Source organism: Rhinoderma darwinii, chromosome 2 (genome assembly GCF_050947455.1).
Source record: "Rhinoderma darwinii isolate aRhiDar2 chromosome 2, aRhiDar2.hap1, whole genome shotgun sequence".
Classification (NCBI taxonomy): domain Eukaryota; kingdom Metazoa; phylum Chordata; class Amphibia; order Anura; family Rhinodermatidae; genus Rhinoderma; species Rhinoderma darwinii.
This window is the reverse complement of record NC_134688.1, coordinates 251,463,012-251,485,559: the sequence shown is the minus strand read 5'-3', so window position 1 is coordinate 251,485,559 and position 22,548 is coordinate 251,463,012. Positions and strand designations below refer to the sequence as shown.

Here is a 22,548-nt window from a genome sequence, read left to right as displayed (position 1 = left end):
GAAAACCAACCCCATACCGTCTTGGATAAGATGTGCAGGGGCCTTACAGAAAGGAAAACTAAAGTTTTCCCTGTGAATAAAAATGATTATGGCGGAATTGGAGGATTCTGAAAGGAGTCTCTTCATTTCAAGAGAATTCAAAAACAGACTTCTTTTTGATCCAGAAGACACAAAACCTTGGGATGAAGTCCCAAAAGTTGACGTCCTGGTGGCTAGAGTTGCTAAAAAAAGGCAATCCTCTTTGAAGATTCCTCTCAGTTAAAAAATACCATGCACCGAAAAGCAGAAGGGCTGCTGAAAAGAGCCTGGGAATTTTCATACGCATTAATTTCTACAAATGTCGCTGCTACGTCTGTCGCAAGATCGATGTTTATTTGGTTGAGCCAACTCGAGGCCCATTTAATGATGAAAACTTCAAGAGAAGATATATTGGAATCTCTACCTTTACTAAAAATGGCAACAGGGTTTTTGGTAGACGCATTAGCCGAATCGGTCAGATTTGCATCCAGGAATGGGGCTCTATCCAACGCTGCTAGAAGAGCATTGTGGCTCAAGATGTGGTCAGGAGACACGAAATCTAAAAACAAGCTTTACTCCATTCCCTTCACAGGATCTTTGACTTTTGGGCCTCTCCTAGACAATATGTTCGAAACCGCAACAGATCGGAAGAAGGGGTTTCGAGAAGAAACCCAAAAAGACTACTCAATTTCGTAAGTTTCGCCAACAACCAAACTACAGAGGTAAAGGAAATTCGGGCCGCTGGAGTTAGCCCAAAGATCGAAGAGGTCGGGGATATCTTCTCTACCCCAACAACTCATTCCAGCCCTCAAAGCAATGACGCCAGAAGTGTAGGAGGAAGACTCCTACACTTTTAAACCAGGTGGACCAAAATATCCAGAACCCTTAGGTTCTACAAATTATCAAAGATGGGTACAAAATAGAAATCTCCTCTCTTCCACCAGGGAAATTTCAACTAACCATGTACCAATTAAGAAATCGCCATCAATTTCTCATCTTGGACATCCAGAAACTTCCACAACTAAAGGCGATTGCTCTGGTACCGCACAAAGAAACAAGGGCCACTACTCAAAAAATTTTTGGGCCAAAAAAAAAATGGTTCTTACAGGACTATCATCAACCTGAAAATATTGAACAAATGGGTGAAATATCGCAGGTTCAAGATGGAGTCTATCTGATCGACTACTCCACTGATAAACCAAGAAGCTTCAATGTGTACGATAGATTTAAAAGATGCTTACTATCACGTCCCTTTCCACCCAGCCTACCAAAGATTCCTCAGATTCGCGATTCAGGACAGTCCTTCCATTCTTCACTCCAAATTTGTTTGTCTCCCCTTTGGCATTTCCTCTGCCCCCAGAGTATTTACAAAAATTCTGGTAGAGATTATGGCGTTTTTAAGGAGTCAAGACATAGTTATCATCCCATAACTAGACGATTTCCTACTGGTAGCGGATACTCTATACTAAATAACCATCGGTTACAGGTTCTTACCCTACTACAGAAATTGGGATGGATAATATACTTCGAAAAGTCTTCCTCCCCAGAAACAGAAGGTACTAGTACTATTGTTAGATTCCTCCCCCCAACATTCCTTCCTTCCACGGGAGAAACCATTTCATCTACAGACTGACGTGAGAAAATTTTGTGAAAAAGACACCTGTTACATAAGAGAAGGAATGCGGATGTTAGGTTTGATGACGTCTTGCATACAGTCCATTCCGTGGAGCCAATTCTACTCCCAAACCTTACAGAATCTAATTCTATCCCAGTGGAATCGAAAACAAAAGTCCTTGAATTAAAAAATTTGGTTTCTCGAGACAGTGAAATCATCTCTCCACTGGTGGCTCTGCTCAAACAACATAAACAAAGGGGTCCCATGGAAAACTTCTCCTTATGTGGTAATAACCACAGATGCCAGCAAACAAGGCTGGGGGTCCGTGGTCCAAGACAAACAGTTTTAGGGCACGTGGCCTCCTCAGGTGAAGATTACGTTTTTAAACCACAGAGAACTAAAAGCCGTATGGGAAACATTCATAAAAGCTATGCCCATCATAAAAGGGATGCATGTAAGAGTCCTATCGGACAGCACAACTGCAGTATCCTTTCTTCGCCATCAGTTGGGCAGAAGAAAATGTTATGTCGGTTTCCGCAGTCCACGTGAAAGGCTTAGCAGACTTCCTGAGCCGGAAGAAAATAGATGCAGGGGAATGGTCCCCTGGCAGTTTTCCAGTTCCTAACCCAAAAATGGGGTTATCCTCAAGTGGAACTATTCACCACAAGAAAAAACTCCCAGGTAGAAGCATTCTGCTTTCTGGATCTCAGAGAGAACCCATTGGGGAGCGGTTGCATTGTCCCAACCCTGGGACATGAATCTGGCCTATGCCTCTCCTCCATTTCCTCTAATTCCAGTGGTGTTAAGAAAAATTCAGGAGGAATTGACAAAAGTCATCATCATTCTTCCTTATTGGGCAAAGAGAAAATGGTTTCCAATCCTAAAGTACCTGGCATTGGAAGACCCTATCCTGCTCCCAGTCAAAAAGAGCCTTCTCTCCCAAGGTCCCTTACTTTTTTAAGGAGTAGAAACTCTGAAGTTGTCAGCATGGATCCTGAAAGGCAGATCCTGAGGAACCATGGTCTGTCAGACGAGGTAATTTCAACTATTTTATTAAGCCATAAAGAAGTTACCTCAAAAATCTATCGAAAAATTTGGAAGAAATTCTGTTCCTGGTATGAAGATCCTGGACCAGACCACTTTTTTCCTAACATCGCAAAAATCCTACATTTTTTACAATCAGGATTAAAAAAATGGCTTAGCCCTAGTTCCTTAAAGGTACAAATTTCAGCTGTAAGCTATTTTTTTCAATACTCCCCTAGCTGAACATAGTGGATCATAAGATTCACACAAAAAAATTTCTAAATTAAAACCATCCCTAAAGAAATCGGTACCTGCCAGGGATTTGAATATAGTTCTAACGGCTCTTTGTGATCCTCCTTTTGAGCCCATCGACTCAATTGATATAACATTTTTTACGCTAAAATCTGCATTTTTAGTCGCTATTAGATCAGCAAGAAGGTTTGGAGAAATCCAATCTCTTTCGATCATAGAACCTTACCTAAAAATTCAAGAAAACAAGATCATTCTAAAGCTAGACCCTTCTTTTATTCCACAAGTGCCTACTGCCTTCCATAGAGACCAATAAATAATTCTATCTTCCTTTTGTCCAGACCCAAAAGACCAACAAGAAGAAAAGTTCCATTGCTTGGATGTGAGACGAACAAGTCTTTAGTATATGGATAGAACCTCCTCTTGGAGACAGGATAAAAATCTATTTGTCTTATATGGTGGAAAGAATAAAGGAAAGAAAGCTTCAAAAAGCTCTCTAGCAAGATGGGTGAAAACTACCATACAAGTAGCGTACAAGTCCCAAGGACTCTGTGCCCCCCAAGGCATAAAAGCTCATGCAACGAGAGCAGTTTCGGCATACTGAGCAGGAAGAAGAGAAGCCTCTATGGACCAAATCTGCAGAGATGCCACTTGGTCGAGCCATCGTACGTTTTGCAGACATTTTAGGCTAGATGTTCTGTCAGATACGGATTTAAGTTTTGGCCGCAAAATCCTCCAATCTGTATTCCCTCCCTGAGCATTATAATCTGGTATTGCTCCTGTGTTGCTGTCACGAGGGACGTACTGGAAAGGAGGAATTAGACCTACCGGTAAATTGTATTTCCAGGAGTCCATCATGACAGCACCCTTACATTCCCTCCCTTTAGGAAAATTCTGATTTGTGCAAGTAACATGTCAGTCATTACCCCTAAAAATAAAATAGGGTTGCATCCATCCTGGTGTAGTAATTGAAAAACACTGGCAAGTGGGTGGAGGGAGGGGCCTTTTAACCTCTGTCTTCCTGTCCCTATAGAGGTCAAGAGGGAAACCTCCTGTGGTGCTGTCATGATGGACTCCTGGGAATACAATTACCGGTAGGTCTAATTCCTACTTTCAGCTGTTGGAGTGCAGACATAGGCTTTTATGTGAGGTGTATGTATATATATATATATATATATATACACACACATATATATATATATATATATATATATATATATATATATATATATATATGTGTGTGTGTATCTTTACAAATATTCTATGTGTTAATAGGATGGTCTGTATTCTGCAGATGATTTGCACCTAAATGGAAGGGGGTCCGCTGTGCTGGGGGAGAGAATTCTAGCTGGGGTGGCGGAGTATTTAAACTGGGGCTGAGGAGGGAGGCCAATGTAGAAAATAAAGGGATAGTGAGGTTAGAGAGGGGTCAGACTATATTGGTGGGGGGAGAAACAGACTGTGGGGAGAGAACTAGGCAACAGGATAAGGAGATCCTTTAGTTACAAAACAGCAGTGAAAATAAAAATCACATTTCTGATACTGAAAGTGAAACATTTAAAGGCAAGATAAAGTGTATGTTCACAAATGCCAGAAGTCTAGCAAAATGGGGGAGCTGGAGGCCTTGATACTGGAAGAAAATATAGATATAGTTGGTGTTGCTGAAACATGGCTGGATTCTTCACATGATTGGGCTGTAAATCTACAGGGTTTTACACTGTTTCAGAAAGACAGGGCGAATAGGAAAGGTGGTGGTGAATGTCTGCATGTGAGAAGCGATATGAAGGTGAGTGTCAATGAGACATTAGAGGGTGAAGATTGTGAGGAGGTTGAAACCTTGTGAGTGGAATTACAAAGAGAGGTAAACACTGAAAAAATTGCTTTTGGTGTAATCTATAGACCCCCCAATATAACTGAGGAGATGGAAGGTCAGCTATATAAACAGATGGAGCAGGCTGCACAGGCGGGTACTGTAGTGATAATGGGATATTTTAATTTCCGGGATATTAATTGGTGTCATGGTTCGGCTTCAACTGCAAAGGGGAGACATTTCCTCAACCTGTTGCAGGAAAATTTTATGGACCAGTTTGTGGAAGACCCGAGTAGAGGTGAAGCTCTGTTGGATCTGGTCATTTATAATAATGCAGAGCTTGTTGGGAATGTCAATGTTCGTGAAAACCTTGGTAACAGTGTTCATAATATAGTTATATTTTACATATACTGTAAAAAACAAACACAAGCTGGGAGGGCAAAAATACTTAATTTTAAGAAGGCCAATTTCCCCAGGATGAGGGCTGCAATTCAGGATATAGACTGGGAAGAACTAATGTCAAATAATGGTACAAATGATAAATGGGAGATTTTCAAATCTACTTTGGGTAATTATAGTGCAAGATTTATTCCTATAGGTAACAAGTATAAACGACTAAAATTAAACCCCACATGGCTTACACCGTCTGTAACAAGGGCAATACATGACAAAAAAAGGGCATTTGAAAAATAGACATCTGAGGTTACAGCTGTAGCCTTTGTAAAATATAAGGAGCTTAATAAAACCAGCAAAAATACAAAATGAAAGGCAGGTGGCCAAGGATAGTAAAACAAATCCTCAAAAAATTTTCAAGTATATAAATGCAAAAAAGCCAAGGTCTGAACATGTGGGACCCCTAGATAGTGGTAATGGGGAGTTGGTCACAGGGGATCAAGAGAAGGCAGAGTTACTAAATGGGTTCTTCAGCTCTGTATATACAACAGAAGAAAGAGCAGCTGATGTAGTTGGTGCCAGTGCTGTTAATATATCAGTTGATATACTGAATTGGATGAATGTAGATATGTTGCAAGCTAAATAAAATAAAATAAAATAAACGTACACAAGGCCCCGGGACCAGATGGGTTACACCCAGTTCTTAAGGAGCTTAGTTCAGTTATTTCTGTCCCCCTCTTCATAATATTTAGAGATTCTCTAGTGACTGGTATAGTACCAAGGGACTGGCGCAGGGCAAATGTGATGCCTATTTTCAAAAAGGGCTCTAGGATTTCCCCGGGTAATTATTGACCAGTAAGCTTAACATCCATTGTGGGGAAAATGTTTGAGGGGCTATTGAGGGACTATATACAGGATTATGTGACAAAAAATAGTATTATAAGTGACAGCCAGCACGGTTTTACTAAGGACAGAAGCTGTCAAACCAACCTGATTTGTTTTTATGAAGAGGTGAGCAGAAGCCTAGACAGAGGGGCCGCTGTGGATGCAGTGTTTTTGGACTTTGCAAAGGCATTTGACACTGTCCCTCATAGACGTCTAATGGGTAAATTAAGGACTATAGGTTTAGAAAGTATAGTTTGTAATTGGATTGAGAATTGGCTCAAGGACCGTATCCAGAGAGTTGTGGTCAATGATTCCTACTCTGAATGGCCACCAGTTATAAGTGGTGTACCACAGGGTTCAGTGCTGGGACCACTATTATTCAACTTATTTATTAATGATATAGAGGATGGAATTAATAGCACTATTTCTATTTTTGCAGATGACACCAAGCTATGTAATATAGTTCAGTCTATGGAAGATGTTCGTGAATTGCAAGCTGATTTGAACACACTAAGTGTTTGGGCGTCCATTTGGCAAATGAAGTTTAATGTAGATAAATGTAAAGTTATGCACCTGGGTACGAACAACCTGCATGCATCATATGTCCTAGGGGGAGCTACACTGGGGGAGTCACTTGTTGAGAAGGATCTGGGTGTACTTGTAAATCATAAACTAAAAACAGCATGCAGTGTCAATCAGCTGCTTCAAGGGCCAGCAAGATATTGTTGTGTATTAACAGAGGCATGAACTCGCAGGACAGGGATGTAATATTACCACTTTACAAAGCATTAGTGAGGTCTCATCTAGAATATGCAGTTCAGTTCTGGGCTCCAGTTCATAGAAAGGATGCCCTGGAGTTAGAAAAAATTCAAAGAAGAGCAACGAAGCTAATATGGGGCATGGAGAATCTAAGTTATGAGGAAAGATTAAAAGAACTAAACCTATTTAGCCTTGAAAAAAGATGACTAAAGGGGGACATGATTAACTTATATAAATATATGTATGGCACATACAAAAAATATGGTGAAATCCTGTTCCATGTAAAACCCCCTCATAAAACAAGGGGGCAATCCCTCCGTCTGGAGAAAAATAGGTTCAACATGCAGAGGCGACAAGCCTTCTTTACTGTGAGAACAGTGAATTTATGGAATAGTCTACCGCAGGAGCTGGTCACAGCAGGGACAGTAGATGGCTTTAAAAAAGGCTTAGATAATTTCCTAGAACAAAAAAATATTAGCTCCTATGTGTAGAAATTCTTTACTTCCCCTTTCCCATGCCTTGGTTGAACTTGATGGACATGTGTCTTTTTTCAACCGTACAAACTATGTAACTATGTAACTTACATAGTACTCGGTAATCTTCAATCCTATGTCTCTCATCTGTAAATAAATTGAATAAAATACATAAAATAAATTGATTCTTGTCTTTTTGATCTAGTACTGCTCTAGAGAAGTTCCTGGAAAATTAAAGTGTAACTAAACGTTCAACAAACTTCTGACATGTCATAGTGACATGTCAGAAGTTTTGATTGGTGGGGGTCCGAGCAATGAGTTCCCCACAAATGGCTGAAACGAAGCTGCAGAAGCACTCCAGTGAGCGCATAGCTGCTTAGTTTCTGTTCGGCTTTTTTCGGAACTTGATGTAGCGGAGTATGGGCTCAATAGAAAGTCTATGAGCCTGTACTCCGCTATGTCAGCTTTCCGGAAAAAGCCAAACAGAAACTAAGCTTCCAAACAGATAAAAACAAGGGGACATATAACACAAAAACACAGAAAAAGGCCATACTTACAAATGGACACAGAGAGGTCAGAAACGCTGATGAAGGAGAGTGAACAGGTGCTTTAAATAATAATAGCCACTCCCACTAGTCTTGAGGGGAGTGGCGTGTGGTGCATGGGTTGTGTAGTAAAAAATAATAAATGAATAGTGTATGTGCAAGTGATAATAATAGGGGTGAAATATAGGGCGCTGTAATGAGTAAGGTGCATAAATAAAAATAAATGAATAATGGGGTGCCAGTGTGTGAAACATGGAGGGATAGTGTGTAGGTCATGAGGCGCAGCGTGTAAAGCCAGGTAGAAGCCTATTTGTGACGCCTTGATAATTCATAGAGCGGGCTACCCTGCTTACTATGCCAAACAACAGCACACCATACTCTCCCAGAACAAAAAAATATTAGCTCCTATGTGTAGAAATTATTTACTTCCCCTTTCCCATCCCTTGGTTGAACTTGATGGACATGTGTCTTTTTTCAACCGTACAAACTATGTAACTATGTAACTTACATAGTACTCGGTCATCTTCAATTCTATGTCTCTCATCTGTAATTAAATTGAATAAAATACATAAAATAAATTGATTCTTGTCTTTTTGATCTAGTACTGCTCTAGAGAAGTTCCTGGAAAATTGAAGTGTAACTAAACGTTCAACAAACTTCTGACATGTCATAGGGACATGTCAGAAGTTTTGATTGGTGGTGGTCCGAGTACTGAGACCCCCACCAATGGCTGAAACGAAGCTGCAGAAGCACTCCGGTGAGCGCATAGCTGCTTAGTTTCTGTACGGCTTTTTTCGGAACTTGATGTAGCGGAGTACGGGCTCAATAGAAAGTCTATGAGCCTGTACTCCGCTATGTCGGCTTTCCGGAAAAAGCCAAACAGAAACTAAGCTTCTGCCGCTTATTTTTAACGATTGGTGGGGTCCCAGTGCTCGGACCCCCACCAATCAAAAGTTCTGACATGTCACTATGACATGTCAGAAGTTTGTTGAAAATTTAGTTACACTTTAAAGGCTGTCTAAAACTTTGAAAGTGATTTATTTATTTTAATAAAAATGTCAGTCAGTGTGTTTGGTGCAACTTTGTAGTTTTTATTAAAAATTATTTTTACTTTTTTTAAAAACAGATGCTTTGTATCCTGTTTACAGTGGAGCTATATCGTCTGCCAAGACCTGAATCTGTCAGTCCTGTGGACCTGATGGGTTCAGTGTTAGCGGGTCCTGCATGTCTCTGACACACATGGATAACAGGTGATGGATAACAGATGGATCTTGCGTGTCAGAGACACGCAGGACCCTCTATCACTGAAGACGTCAGTGCCACGGACCTGACGGATACAGGATTCAGCGAATGATACAGCTGCTCTGTATACAGGATGCTAAGCAGCTGTATCTCAAAAAGTAAAAATATTTTTTAATAAAAACTAATTTTAAAGTTGTACCAAACACACTGTCTTTTTTTTTAATGAAAAAATAAATAAAAAAATTACTTTCGAAGATGCACATTGCCTTTAAACTCAAAGAGGACTGGTAACTTTAGTCCTAACCCCTTAAAGTCTTAATGACCAAGATTTATTTTTCGTTTTTTCATCTTCGCATTCCAAGAGTCTTTAATTTTTCCATTGACATAGCCATATGAGGGCTTGCTTTTTGAGGAACAAGTTGTTTTTTTTTCTAATGGCACCATTTTTGGCTGCATATAATATGTTGATTAACTTTTATTAACTTTTTATGGGAGGGAATTGAAAAAAACGCTATTCCAGCATTGTATTTCGTGTTTTAAATTTGAACGGCGTAAATAACGTTACCTTTTCTTCTATGGGTCGGTACGATTATGGCGATACCACATATGTATAGGATTTTTATGTTTTCAGAATAAAAACTATTTGAAACCAAAATTATTTGTTTTTTTGCATTGCTTCATACCAGGAACCATACGTTTTTTTTTATTTTTCTGCCGATATAGCCAAAAGTGGGCTTGTTTTTTATCATTTTTATTGATACATGGGAGTTATTGATAAACTTTCATAATATTTTTTGGGGTGGGAATGGAAATTTTTTCAATTTTGTCATTGTTTTTTTGCGTTTTTTTTTAACAATTTTGTACGGTATTCACCATGCAGTTTAATTAATGTGTTAACTTTATTGTTCCGGCCGGTACGTTTGCGGTGCTACCATATATGTTTATTTTTTATTTTCGTCTTACACTTAAAACTAAAACCACCTTTTATGCAAAAATATGGTTATATTTTTACTGTATTATTTTTTTTTATTTCTTTAAATTAGTATTTTAGTCCCACTAGGAGATTTCACAATGCAATCTCCTGAACGCTGATATAATACTTTGCTTTCCTCCGTATACCAAAGCTTTACTGCCTGTCAGTGATTCAGTTTACGGGTATGTTCACACGATAGCAGGCATTTACGGCTGAAATGACAGCCTGTTTTCAGAAGAAAACAGCTGCGTCGTTTCAACCGTAAATGCTCCTCCTCGTAATATACGAGACGTCTGTGACGCTCGTAAATCTTGAGCTGCTCTTCATTGAGTTCAATTAAGAACGGCTCAAATTACGTTGCAAAGAAGTACCCTGCAATTCTTTGCCGAGGCAGTCAATTTACGCGTCGTCGTTTGACAGCTGTCAAACGACGACGCGTAAATTACAGGTCGTCTGCACATTACGTCGGCAAACCCATTCAAATGAATGGGCAGATGTTTGCCGACGTATTGTAGCACTATTTTCAGGCGTAAAACGAGGCATAATATCGTGGCTGAATTTTTCCGCTGCAAATATTGGTGCAGATTTGGGGCAATTACGCAACGAATATTTGACAGGTAATTCAGACGTTGCAGACATCACAACGGACTTGGCACAGATTTCAGTTTTTGCATTGCAAAGGCTGAAATTCGCAGTGAAATTCTGTTTCTCCGCAACGTCATGAGCATGCTGCGGAGGGGAAATTCTGCACCGCAGCCTAATTTCCGCACAGTTATTTTCTGCAAAGTCTGAACTAACTTTCCAAAAATTGTATAGAAACAAATGTAAAAAACGGCTGCAGCAGAATTCCACTGCGGACTGTCCGCAGCGGAATTCAACAGCAATTCCGCAACGTGTGAATGTGCCCTAAGGTGTTAAGGGTATAAGATAGCAAAAAAACTGAGCGTATGGAGTTCTCATCTACACTTCATTTTGCAACTTTACAAATTTCCTTAGTAGACAAAACAGATTTTTGTGATCAGTGTCCGTGTGAAGCTACAATCCATATCCACTTTTCAGTAGAAGACCGTGTGCTAATAATAACACTGCAGAATTACATGACACTCATGTTGGCCTCTGGGATATTTACTCCTATTCTCTGCTGTGTGGAGATTACTATGTTACAATCCATGTTTAGGAGGATTTTATGATGTCCAAGAAATGAGGCTCTTACCTTCTCCATGGTAAATTCCTCCACTTGTAGATCCTTGGAGAGCTAGAAAGATAACATTGTATAAAGGCTATTTAAACGTTTTGAAAATGATTTTTTTTTTTTTTATAAAAAGGTCAGTCAGTGTGTTTTGTGCCATTTTATAATTAGTTTTTATTAAAAATGATTTTTACTTTTAAAGAGGCTCTGTCACCAGATTTTGCAACCCCTATCTGCTATTGCAGCAGATAGGCGCTGCAATGTAGATTACAGTAACGTTTATTTTTAAAAACGAGCATTTTTGGCCAAGTTATGACCATTTTTGTATTTATGCAAATGAGGTTTAAAAGTAAAAGTACAACTGGGCGTGTATTATGTGCGTACATCGGGGCGTTTTTACTACTTTTACTAGCTGGGCGTTCTGACGAGGAGTATCATCCACTTCTCTTCAGAACGCCCAGCTTCTGGCAGTGCAGATCTGTGACGTCACTCACAGGTCCTGCATCGTGTCAGACGAGCGAGGACACATCGGCACCAGAGGCTACAGTTGATTCTGCAGCAGCATCAGCGTTTGCAGGTAAGTAGCTACATCGACTTACCTGCAAATGCCGATGCTGCTGCAGAATCAACTGTAGCCTCTAGTGCCGATGTGTCCTCGCTCGTCCGACACGATGCAGGACCTGTGAGTGACGTCACAGCGTGATCTCTCGAGAACACGGCTGTGTCTGCACTGTCAGAAGCTGGGCGTTCTGAAGAGAAGTGGATGATACTTCTCGTCAGAACGCCCAGCTAGTAAAAGTAGTAAAAACGCCCCGATGTACACACATAATACACGCCCAGTTGTACTTTTACTTTTAAACACGCCCAGTTGTACTTTTGCAAGCCTCATTTGCATAAATACAAAAATGGTCATAACTTGGCCAAAAATGCTCGTTTTTTAAAAATAAAAACGTTACTGTAATCTACATTGCAGCGCCTATCTGCTGCAATAGCAGATAGGGGTTGCAAAATCTGGTGACAGAGCCTCTTTAAGGTACAGCTGCTCTGTATCCTGTATACAGTGCGGCTGAATCCTGTGGCCATCAGGTCCTGTGTGCGTCAGGTTCCTAACTTAGATGTGATCGATTACAGGTGGATCCTACGTGTCCGTCCCGCGGATCTGAAGGATTCAGGTCTTAGCACACAATACAGCTGCTCCATATACAGGATACAGAGCAGCTGTATGTCAAAAAGATACAGTGTGTGTGTGTGTGGTTGTGCATGTATGTGTATATATATATATATATATATATATACACATAATACATACATAATACATACAGTATATACACACATATAATACATATACATAAAATATACATATATATATATATATACATCACGTGTGTGTGTGTGCGCGTGCGTGTGTGTGTGTGTGTGTGTGTGTGTGTGTGTGTGTGTGTGTGTGTGTGTGTGTGTGTGTGTGTGTGTGTGTGTGTGTGTGTGTGTGTGATGAGGGTTGAAATTTATTCTGGGGAGATTTTTTTCTGTGGATTTACAGATGTTCTGTGTAATAATAGGATTACCTGCTGATATAACTTACATAGTCCTCGGCAGGCCTCAGGATGTACTTCTTGCTGAAGAGTGACGGAAGCTACAATAGAACAGTTTGTACTTAGTTTTATTTTTAACTTAAAAAATGTTTTTTAATGAATAAATTAACTTGATTTATTTCCATTTATTTAAATTTTAGAGACATTCCAAGAAAATGCTAAAAATATTTAGAATTTTCAAAAAATATTCTAAAAATATCACTCAACACCCAGTGGTGTAGTCGCAGCGGCCGCAGTTGTGACCTGAGCTCTAAGCCACAGGCCCCCATTACCACACTGTCCACTGTGTAGACCAAGCGATGGACCCGCATCTATCTGACATTTATGGCATATCCTGTGGATATGCCATAAATGTCCCTGATGGGCAAACCTCTTTAAATGACGGGGACCGCGAGCGCAGTGCTAGCAAAAGTCACAACTGCAGTCTGCAGGGGAGGCTGCGAGCACTTCCATCAACATCAGACCTCCCCCAGTTGTATCATCATGTCCCCTCATGTGATCTCTTCATCTTTGTGTAGCAGGAGTTAGGAGGAGCTCTGTGGTGCTGTGACGTCATGTAATCGGCTACAACACAGATCTCAGCCTTAGTGGCGCAGGGGTGGCTAGGGACTTTACTGTAAGGGCTGGCGGAGGGTGGCATGCACTGCCAGAGGCACAGAACAGAAAAGAACTGGACTGGCAAGAGCCATTCATTCTATGCAGGACAGGCAGCAGGAGATAAACTCGGAGGAGTCACAGACACAACAGGAGGCGCACTGATTCTGTGTGAGGGTAGACTAGCCCCTGCCCTGGCACCACTAGAGAAATCTCTTATGTCACATTATGACTAGATATTATAGCTCTCTATTCAGTATTATATGGTTGAAAACCTGGGCATTTCTGCAGACTAGCCCTTGTAGAAAATTGGTATATGATAGACCAGTTTCGCACTTGCCAGTTTCTATAGGGGCTAGTCTGCGTAGATATAGCACCATTTATATCACATAGATCACTCAGAACATGTAAGAGTTTTTATATGTATAGAAATGTGTGTATATATATGTGTATATATGTGTGTGAGTGTGAGTGTGTGTGTGTGTGTGTGTATATATATATATATGCTTATGTGTATGTATATATGTTTATGTATACATATACATGTGTGTGTATATTTGTTTATATACTGTATGTGGAGTGCAAGGTGTGAGTTATTCCTACATTGAGCACTAAGGCGGGATTCACACGACAGGGATTCCCGGCCGGGTGCCGGCCGTTCATAAATCGGCCGGCACCCGGCTGCATTAGGAATAATAGACCCCTAATGGGGCTATTCACACGACCGATTTTTTGACGGCCGGGAAAACCGCCCGTCAAAAAATAGGACATGCTCTATTTTCAGCCGGGTGCCCGGCCGCCCGGCTCCCATAGAAGTCTATGGGGCCGGGTAATACACGGCCATCACCGGAATGTGTCCCGAGTGATGGCCGGGTCTACCGTCGCTCGCGCACTCTCTCTCCTCCTCCTCGCAGTGCAGAGTGCATGAGAGGAGGAGGATCTTTTTTTGCTCGCTGTAGGAGTCGGAATCCCCAATCTCCGGCTGGGGATTGGGGATGCCGCTACAGGAGAAGTGAGTGACTACACTGTCCATATATTGACACAGCGAAGTCACGCACTTCTGCAGCGGAATCCCCGACTCTATGGCCGGGGATGCCGCTACAGGAGAAGTGAGTGACTACACTGTCCATATATGGACACAGCGAAGTCACGCACTTCTGCAGCGGAATCCCCGACTCTATGGCCGGGGATGCCGCTACAGGAGAAGTGAGTGACTACACTGTCCATATATGGACACAGCGAAGTCACGCACTTCTGCAGCGAAATCCCCGACTCTATGGCCGGGGATGCCGCTACAGGAGAAGTGAGTGACTACACTGTCCATATATGGACACAGCGAAGTGACTCACTTCTGCAGCGAAATCCCCGACTCTATGGCCGGGGATTCCGCTACTGGAGAAGTGAGTGACTACACTGTCCATATATGGACACAGTGACGTCACTCACTTCTGAAGCGGAATTCCCGACCTGTGGCAGGGAATTCCTCTTCAGGAGAAGTCAGTGACTACACTGTCCATATATGGACATTGAAGTCAGTGACTTCTCCTGGAAAGGGGGGGGGATGGGTGCAACCTACAGGGGACTGTGTGGCATCACCTACAGGGGGCAGGGTGGGTGGCATCGCCTACAGGGGGCAGGGTGGGTGGCATCGCCTACAGGGGGCTGTGTGGCATCGCCTACAGGGGACTGTGTGGCATCGCCTACAGGGGGCTGTGTGGCATCGCCTACAGGTGGCTTGGTGGCATCGCCTACAGGGGGCTTGGTGGCATCGCCTACAGGGGGCTTGGTGGCATCACCTACAGGGGACTTGGTGGCATCACCTACAGGGGACTTGGTGGCATCACCTACAGGGGGCTTGGTGGCATCACCTACAGGGGGCTGGGTGGCATCACCTACAGGGGGCTGGGTGGCATCACCTACAGGGGGCTGGGTGGCATCACCTACAGGGGGCTGGGTGGCATCACCTACAGGGGGCTTGGTGGCATCACCTACAGGGGACTTGGTGGCATCACCTACAGGGGGCTGTGTGGCATCGCCTACAGGGGGCTGGGTGGCATCGCCTACAGGGGGCTGGGTGGCATCGCCTACAGGGGGCTGGGTGGCATCGCCTACAGGGGGCTGGGTGGCATCGCCTACAGGGGGCTGGGTGGCATCGCCTACAGGGGGCTGGGTGGCATCGCCTACAGGGGACTTGGTGGCATCGCCTACAGGGGGCTGTGTGGCATCGCCTACAGGGGGCTGTGTGGCATCGCCTACAGGGGGCTTGGTGGCATCGCCTACAGGGGGCTTGGTGGCATCGCCTACAGGGGGCTTGGTGGCATCGCCTACAGGGGACTTGGTGGCATCACCTACAGGGGGCTTGGTGGCATCACCTACAGGGGACTTGGTGGCATTACCTACAGGGGGCTGTGTGGCATCACCTACAGGGGGCTGTGTGGCATCACCTACAGGGGGCTGTGTGGCATCACCTACAGGGGGCTGTATGGCATCACCTACAGGGGGCTGGGTGGCATCACCTACAGGGGGCTGGGTGGCATTACCTACCAGGGGGGCTGTGGCATTATCTACAAAGAGCTGTGTGTGGCAACAAATTTTAAATGAAATTCATCCGATTTTAAAACGGACAGGGAAAAAAACGGATTCAAATCGGGTCCAAATCGGCCGGTAAAAACGGCAACTCGGCCCGGAACGGAATCGGAACGGATGCAAAATGGATGCAAAACGGCCGATTTTCCCGGCCGACACTCGGACCCTGTCGTGTGAATGAGGCGTAAGAGATCTGGAGCTTCATCTTCTACATTTCAGTCAGGTCTTCAGTCCGTCTTTATGACAGAGTCACTTTTTTTGTTTTTTTTTGTTACGGAGTCGCATCTTTTCCCCTGCAAAAATTGCAACATATTCTATTTGTTGCGGGTTTTACCACCCCATTGAATTGAATAGGGAAAATGCACAACAGAAAAGCAGCGATTGACATGCTGCGGATTAAAAAACCGCACCACAGGTACATTTCAGTCTTTTTGGTGAACTTTTTATGCTGCGTTTGGATGGGATTTGTTTAAATCCCATCCACTTTGCTGCTACTATAATATCCTGTGGATTTTCCACAATGAAATACGTTACGTATAATCCGCAGTGTTTAAACAACGTGTGAACATACCTTTATAGTGAAGCGGGTCCGCACTGCTGATGCCATCGTGGTGCTCATGTCGTCGCTGCCTTTTTCTCTTGCCGGCTCCACGTCTTCCGCTCTAGCGGGCAGTTCGTGTGTCGCTGGCTGCTGAACACACAGATAGTATATAAAGATATTTAAACATGGAGAAATATGTAGTGTTCTTATATGTGAAGTGTAAGGAGGGAGTCATTCCTACATTGAGCACTAAGAGATCTGGAGCCTCATCTTCTACATTTCAGTCGGGTCTTCAGTCCGTCTTTATGACAGAGTCACTTGTAAAAGAATAAAGTTCTGTGCAGACCTGGTAGATCTGTACTATCACTCCACCAACAACCCTGCCGCAGGATCCATGTGTGGTGTGAATAGAAATAGTACTAGTAGCATTTTCTAGAACTATTATCTTTTTCTTATCACATGTGAAAACATAGGGTGGAATTTAACAACTTTTCTACGCCTGTTATCTAGCGTCAAAAAATCGTAAACGGCTCAAAAGTGACAAATTTCAACTTTTGGGTTGTTTTCGTTGCTCTTGACACTTTTTTTTTAATGGCCAGACGCATTTACTATTATTTCTGCCAGAAACTGGTGTAAATTATAGCGTAAATCTAGCATGTGCCTCTTAATAATTTAGCTGCATCTTACTCCGCTGGTTTCCTATTAGGACTGGAAGACCAGTCTTAATAAATTCTTGCCCCGCACAGTATTTATGGGTTATGTGCGCAGAACTGAATGGATAGGACTGCTGCAGCAAAAATCTACAGAGGCCCAAATAGTTTCAGTTCAAATTCTAACATGCTAAGCGGGTACATGTGCCAGGTAATGCCCAGCCTCCAGCCATGACTATAAGCAATTAGTTTTCTAATTCTAAAAACTGGGCCAATATAAAAAGTTTTGTAACTTTTCAGATAATCTATTCCAAAGTTACCATTGTAAGGCATGAGACATATTGGGAGACTTTAACTCAGTAAAAAAATGTGATTTTGTTTGTAACACAATCTAATACTTGTACTGATTTTCTGTGACCCCCATATATGTGAGAAAATAGAAGATATATTATTAACCCCTTGGTGACATGTCACGTACAGTTACGTCTCTGCCGCCAAGGGATTAGCGCATTGTCGCGTAACTGTACGTGACAGTGATGGAGCAGGCTCAGAAGCTGACACTCTGCTGTAATGGCAGTATTTAGTTGGTTTGTACAATATCAGCACCCCTGTGATGCGATCGCAAGGGTGCTGATGGTTGCTATGGCAACCGGAGGCCTAACAATGGCCTCCTGGTTGCCAAGTATGGAAGCCTATTAGGCCCCGTCCACAGGTGGTACCTAATAGGCTTGCTGTCAGTGAATAGATGACAGCTCTTTTACACTGCACTACATATGTAGTGCAGTGTATTAGAATAGCGATCAGGGCTTCAGGCCTTTAAGTCCCCTAGTGGGACAAAAAAAAAGTTACTAAAAATGTTGAATAAAAAAAAAAAAAGTTTTAAGTTACATAAACAAAAAGTTTTAAGTTACATAAACAAAATACATCACGCGTGTGTGCGTGTGCGTGTGCGTGCGTGTGCGTGTGTGTGTGTGATGAGGGTTGAAATTTATTCTGGGGAGATTTTTTTCTGTGGATTTACAGATGTTCTGTGTAATAATAGGATTACCTGCTGATATAACTTACATAGTCCTCGGCAGGCCTCAGGATGTACTTCTTGCTGAAGAGTGACGGAAGCTACAATAGAACAGTTTGTACTTAGTTTTATTTTTAACTTAAAAAATGTTTTTTAATGAATAAATTAACTTGATTTATTTCCATTTATTTAAATTTTAGAGACATTCCAAGAAAATGCTAAAAATATTTAGAATTTTCAAAAAATATTCTAAAAATATCACTCAACACCCAGTGGTGTAGTCGCAGCGGCCGCAGTTGTGACCTGAGCTCTAAGCCACAGGCCCCCATTACCACACTGTCCACTGTGTAGACCAAGCGATGGACCCGCATCTATCTGACATTTATGGCATATCCTGTGGATATGCCATAAATGTCCCTGATGGGCAAACCTCTTTAAATGACGGGGACCGCGAGCGCAGTGCTAGCAAAAGTCACAACTGCAGTCTGCAGGGGAGGCTGCGAGCACTTCCATCAACATCAGACCTCCCCCAGTTGTATCATCATGTCCCCTCATGTGATCTCTTCATCTTTGTGTAGCAGGAGTTAGGAGGAGCTCTGTGGTGCTGTGACGTCATGTAATCGGCTACAACACAGATCTCAGCCTTAGTGGCGCAGGGGTGGCTAGGGACTTTACTGTAAGGGCTGGCGGAGGGTGGCATGCACTGCCAGAGGCACAGAACAGAAAAGAACTGGACTGGCAAGAGCCATTCATTCTATGCAGGACAGGCAGCAGGAGATAAACTCGGAGGAGTCACAGACACAACAGGAGGCGCACTGATTCTGTGTGAGGGTAGACTAGCCCCTGCCCTGGCACCACTAGAGAAATCTCTTATGTCACATTATGACTAGATATTATAGCTCTCTATTCAGTATTATATGGTTGAAAACCTGGGCATTTCTGCAGACTAGCCCTTGTAGAAAATTGGTATATGATAGACCAGTTTCGCACTTGCCAGTTTCTATAGGGGCTAGTCTGCGTAGATATAGCACCATTTATATCACATAGATCACTCAGAACATGTAAGAGTTTTTATATGTATAGAAATGTGTGTATATATATGTGTATATATGTGTGTGAGTGTGAGTGTGTGTGTGTGTGTGTGTATATATATATATATGCTTATGTGTATGTATATATGTTTATGTATACATATACATGTGTGTGTATATTTGTTTATATACTGTATGTGGAGTGCAAGGTGTGAGTTATTCCTACATTGAGCACTAAGGCGGGATTCACACGACAGGGATTCCCGGCCGGGTGCCGGCCGTTCATAAATCGGCCGGCACCCGGCTGCATTAGGAATAATAGACCCCTAATGGGGCTATTCACACGACCGATTTTTTGACGGCCGGGAAAACCGCCCGTCAAAAAATAGGACATGCTCTATTTTCAGCCGGGTGCCCGGCCGCCCGGCTCCCATAGAAGTCTATGGGGCCGGGTAATACACGGCCATCACCGGAATGTGTCCCGAGTGATGGCCGGGTCTACCGTCGCTCGCGCACTCTCTCTCCTCCTCCTCGCAGTGCAGAGTGCATGAGAGGAGGAGGATCTTTTTTTGCTCGCTGTAGGAGTCGGAATCCCCAATCTCCGGCTGGGGATTGGGGATGCCGCTACAGGAGAAGTGAGTGACTACACTGTCCATATATTGACACAGCGAAGTCACGCACTTCTGCAGCGGAATCCCCGACTCTATGGCCGGGGATGCCGCTACAGGAGAAGTGAGTGACTACACTGTCCATATATGGACACAGCGAAGTCACGCACTTCTGCAGCGGAATCCCCGACTCTATGGCCGGGGATGCCGCTACAGGAGAAGTGAGTGACTACACTGTCCATATATGGACACAGCGAAGTCACGCACTTCTGCAGCGAAATCCCCGACTCTATGGCCGGGGATGCCGCTACAGGAGAAGTGAGTGACTACACTGTCCATATATGGACACAGCGAAGTGACTCACTTCTGCAGCGAAATCCCCGACTCTATGGCCGGGGATTCCGCTACTGGAGAAGTGAGTGACTACACTGTCCATATATGGACACAGTGACGTCACTCACTTCTGAAGCGGAATTCCCGACCTGTGGCAGGGAATTCCTCTTCAGGAGAAGTCAGTGACTACACTGTCCATATATGGACATTGAAGTCAGTGACTTCTCCTGGAAAGGGGGGGGGATGGGTGCAACCTACAGGGGACTGTGTGGCATCACCTACAGGGGGCAGGGTGGGTGGCATCGCCTACAGGGGGCAGGGTGGGTGGCATCGCCTACAGGGGGCTGTGTGGCATCGCCTACAGGGGACTGTGTGGCATCGCCTACAGGGGGCTGTGTGGCATCGCCTACAGGTGGCTTGGTGGCATCGCCTACAGGGGGCTTGGTGGCATCACCTACAGGGGACTTGGTGGCATCACCTACAGGGGACTTGGTGGCATCACCTACAGGGGGCTTGGTGGCATCACCTACAGGGGGCTGGGTGGCATCACCTACAGGGGGCTGGGTGGCATCACCTACAGGGGGCTGGGTGGCATCACCTACAGGGGGCTGGGTGGCATCACCTACAGGGGGCTTGGTGGCATCACCTACAGGGGACTTGGTGGCATCACCTACAGGGGGCTGTGTGGCATCGCCTACAGGGGGCTGGGTGGCATCGCCTACAGGGGGCTGGGTGGCATCGCCTACAGGGGGCTGGGTGGCATCGCCTACAGGGGGCTGGGTGGCATCGCCTACAGGGGGCTGGGTGGCATCGCCTACAGGGGGCTGGGTGGCATCGCCTACAGGGGACTTGGTGGCATCGCCTACAGGGGGCTGTGTGGCATCGCCTACAGGGGGCTGTGTGGCATCGCCTACAGGGGGCTTGGTGGCATCGCCTACAGGGGGCTTGGTGGCATCGCCTACAGGGGGCTTGGTGGCATCGCCTACAGGGGACTTGGTGGCATCACCTACAGGGGGCTTGGTGGCATCACCTACAGGGGACTTGGTGGCATTACCTACAGGGGGCTGTGTGGCATCACCTACAGGGGGCTGTGTGGCATCACCTACAGGGGGCTGTGTGGCATCACCTACAGGGGGCTGTATGGCATCACCTACAGGGGGCTGGGTGGCATCACCTACAGGGGGCTGGGTGGCATTACCTACCAGGGGGGCTGTGGCATTATCTACAAAGAGCTGTGTGTGGCAACAAATTTTAAATGAAATTCATCCGATTTTAAAACGGACAGGGAAAAAAACGGATTCAAATCGGGTCCAAATCGGCCGGTAAAAACGGCAACTCGGCCCGGAACGGAATCGGAACGGATGCAAAATGGATGCAAAACGGCCGATTTTCCCGGCCGACACTCGGACCCTGTCGTGTGAATGAGGCGTAAGAGATCTGGAGCTTCATCTTCTACATTTCAGTCAGGTCTTCAGTCCGTCTTTATGACAGAGTCACTTTTTTTGTTTTTTTTTGTTACGGAGTCGCATCTTTTCCCCTGCAAAAATTGCAACATATTCTATTTGTTGCGGGTTTTACCACCCCATTGAATTGAATAGGGAAAATGCACAACAGAAAAGCAGCGATTGACATGCTGCGGATTAAAAAACCGCACCACAGGTACATTTCAGTCTTTTTGGTGAACTTTTTATGCTGCGTTTGGATGGGATTTGTTTAAATCCCATCCACTTTGCTGCTACTATAATATCCTGTGGATTTTCCACAATGAAATACGTTACGTATAATCCGCAGTGTTTAAACAACGTGTGAACATACCTTTATAGTGAAGCGGGTCCGCACTGCTGATGCCATCGTGGTGCTCATGTCGTCGCTGCCTTTTTCTCTTGCCGGCTCCACGTCTTCCGCTCTAGCGGGCAGTTCGTGTGTCGCTGGCTGCTGAACACACAGATAGTATATAAAGATATTTAAACATGGAGAAATATGTAGTGTTCTTATATGTGAAGTGTAAGGAGGGAGTCATTCCTACATTGAGCACTAAGAGATCTGGAGCCTCATCTTCTACATTTCAGTCGGGTCTTCAGTCCGTCTTTATGACAGAGTCACTTGTAAAAGAATAAAGTTCTGTGCAGACCTGGTAGATCTGTACTATCACTCCACCAACAACCCTGCCGCAGGATCCATGTGTGGTGTGAATAGAAATAGTACTAGTAGCATTTTCTAGAACTATTATCTTTTTCTTATCACATGTGAAAACATAGGGTGGAATTTAACAACTTTTCTACGCCTGTTATCTAGCGTCAAAAAATCGTAAACGGCTCAAAAGTGACAAATTTCAACTTTTGGGTTGTTTTCGTTGCTCTTGACACTTTTTTTTTAATGGCCAGACGCATTTACTATTATTTCTGCCAGAAACTGGTGTAAATT

The 22,548-nt window shown here is 43.9% G+C and overlaps 1 protein-coding gene across 7 annotated transcripts in view; it reads right to left on the bottom strand.

Annotated features, from left to right (window-relative positions):
- LOC142741080 (uncharacterized) overlaps positions 1 to 22,548 on the bottom strand; it is a 43,851-nt gene that overhangs the window by 5,461 nt on the left and 15,842 nt on the right. For 3 of the 7 annotated variants that reach the window (XM_075850478.1, XM_075850472.1, XM_075850473.1), the window contains 7 exons: positions 21,940 to 22,059; positions 18,203 to 18,253; positions 16,518 to 16,637; positions 12,757 to 12,807; positions 11,199 to 11,240; positions 8,279 to 8,314; positions 7,337 to 7,372 (listed from right to left, as the gene is read on the bottom strand). In XM_075850478.1, coding sequence (XP_075706593.1) covers positions 7,337 to 7,372; positions 8,279 to 8,314; positions 11,199 to 11,240; positions 12,757 to 12,807; positions 16,518 to 16,637; positions 18,203 to 18,253; positions 21,940 to 21,987 — 384 coding nt within the window. In that variant the 5' untranslated portion in view covers positions 21,988 to 22,059. The remainder of the gene's footprint in view (positions 1 to 7,336; positions 7,373 to 8,278; positions 8,315 to 11,198; positions 11,241 to 12,756; positions 12,808 to 16,517; positions 16,638 to 18,202; positions 18,254 to 21,939; positions 22,060 to 22,548) is intronic. The other 4 variants (XM_075850474.1, XM_075850475.1, XM_075850476.1 and 1 more) reach the window with 4 other exon arrangements.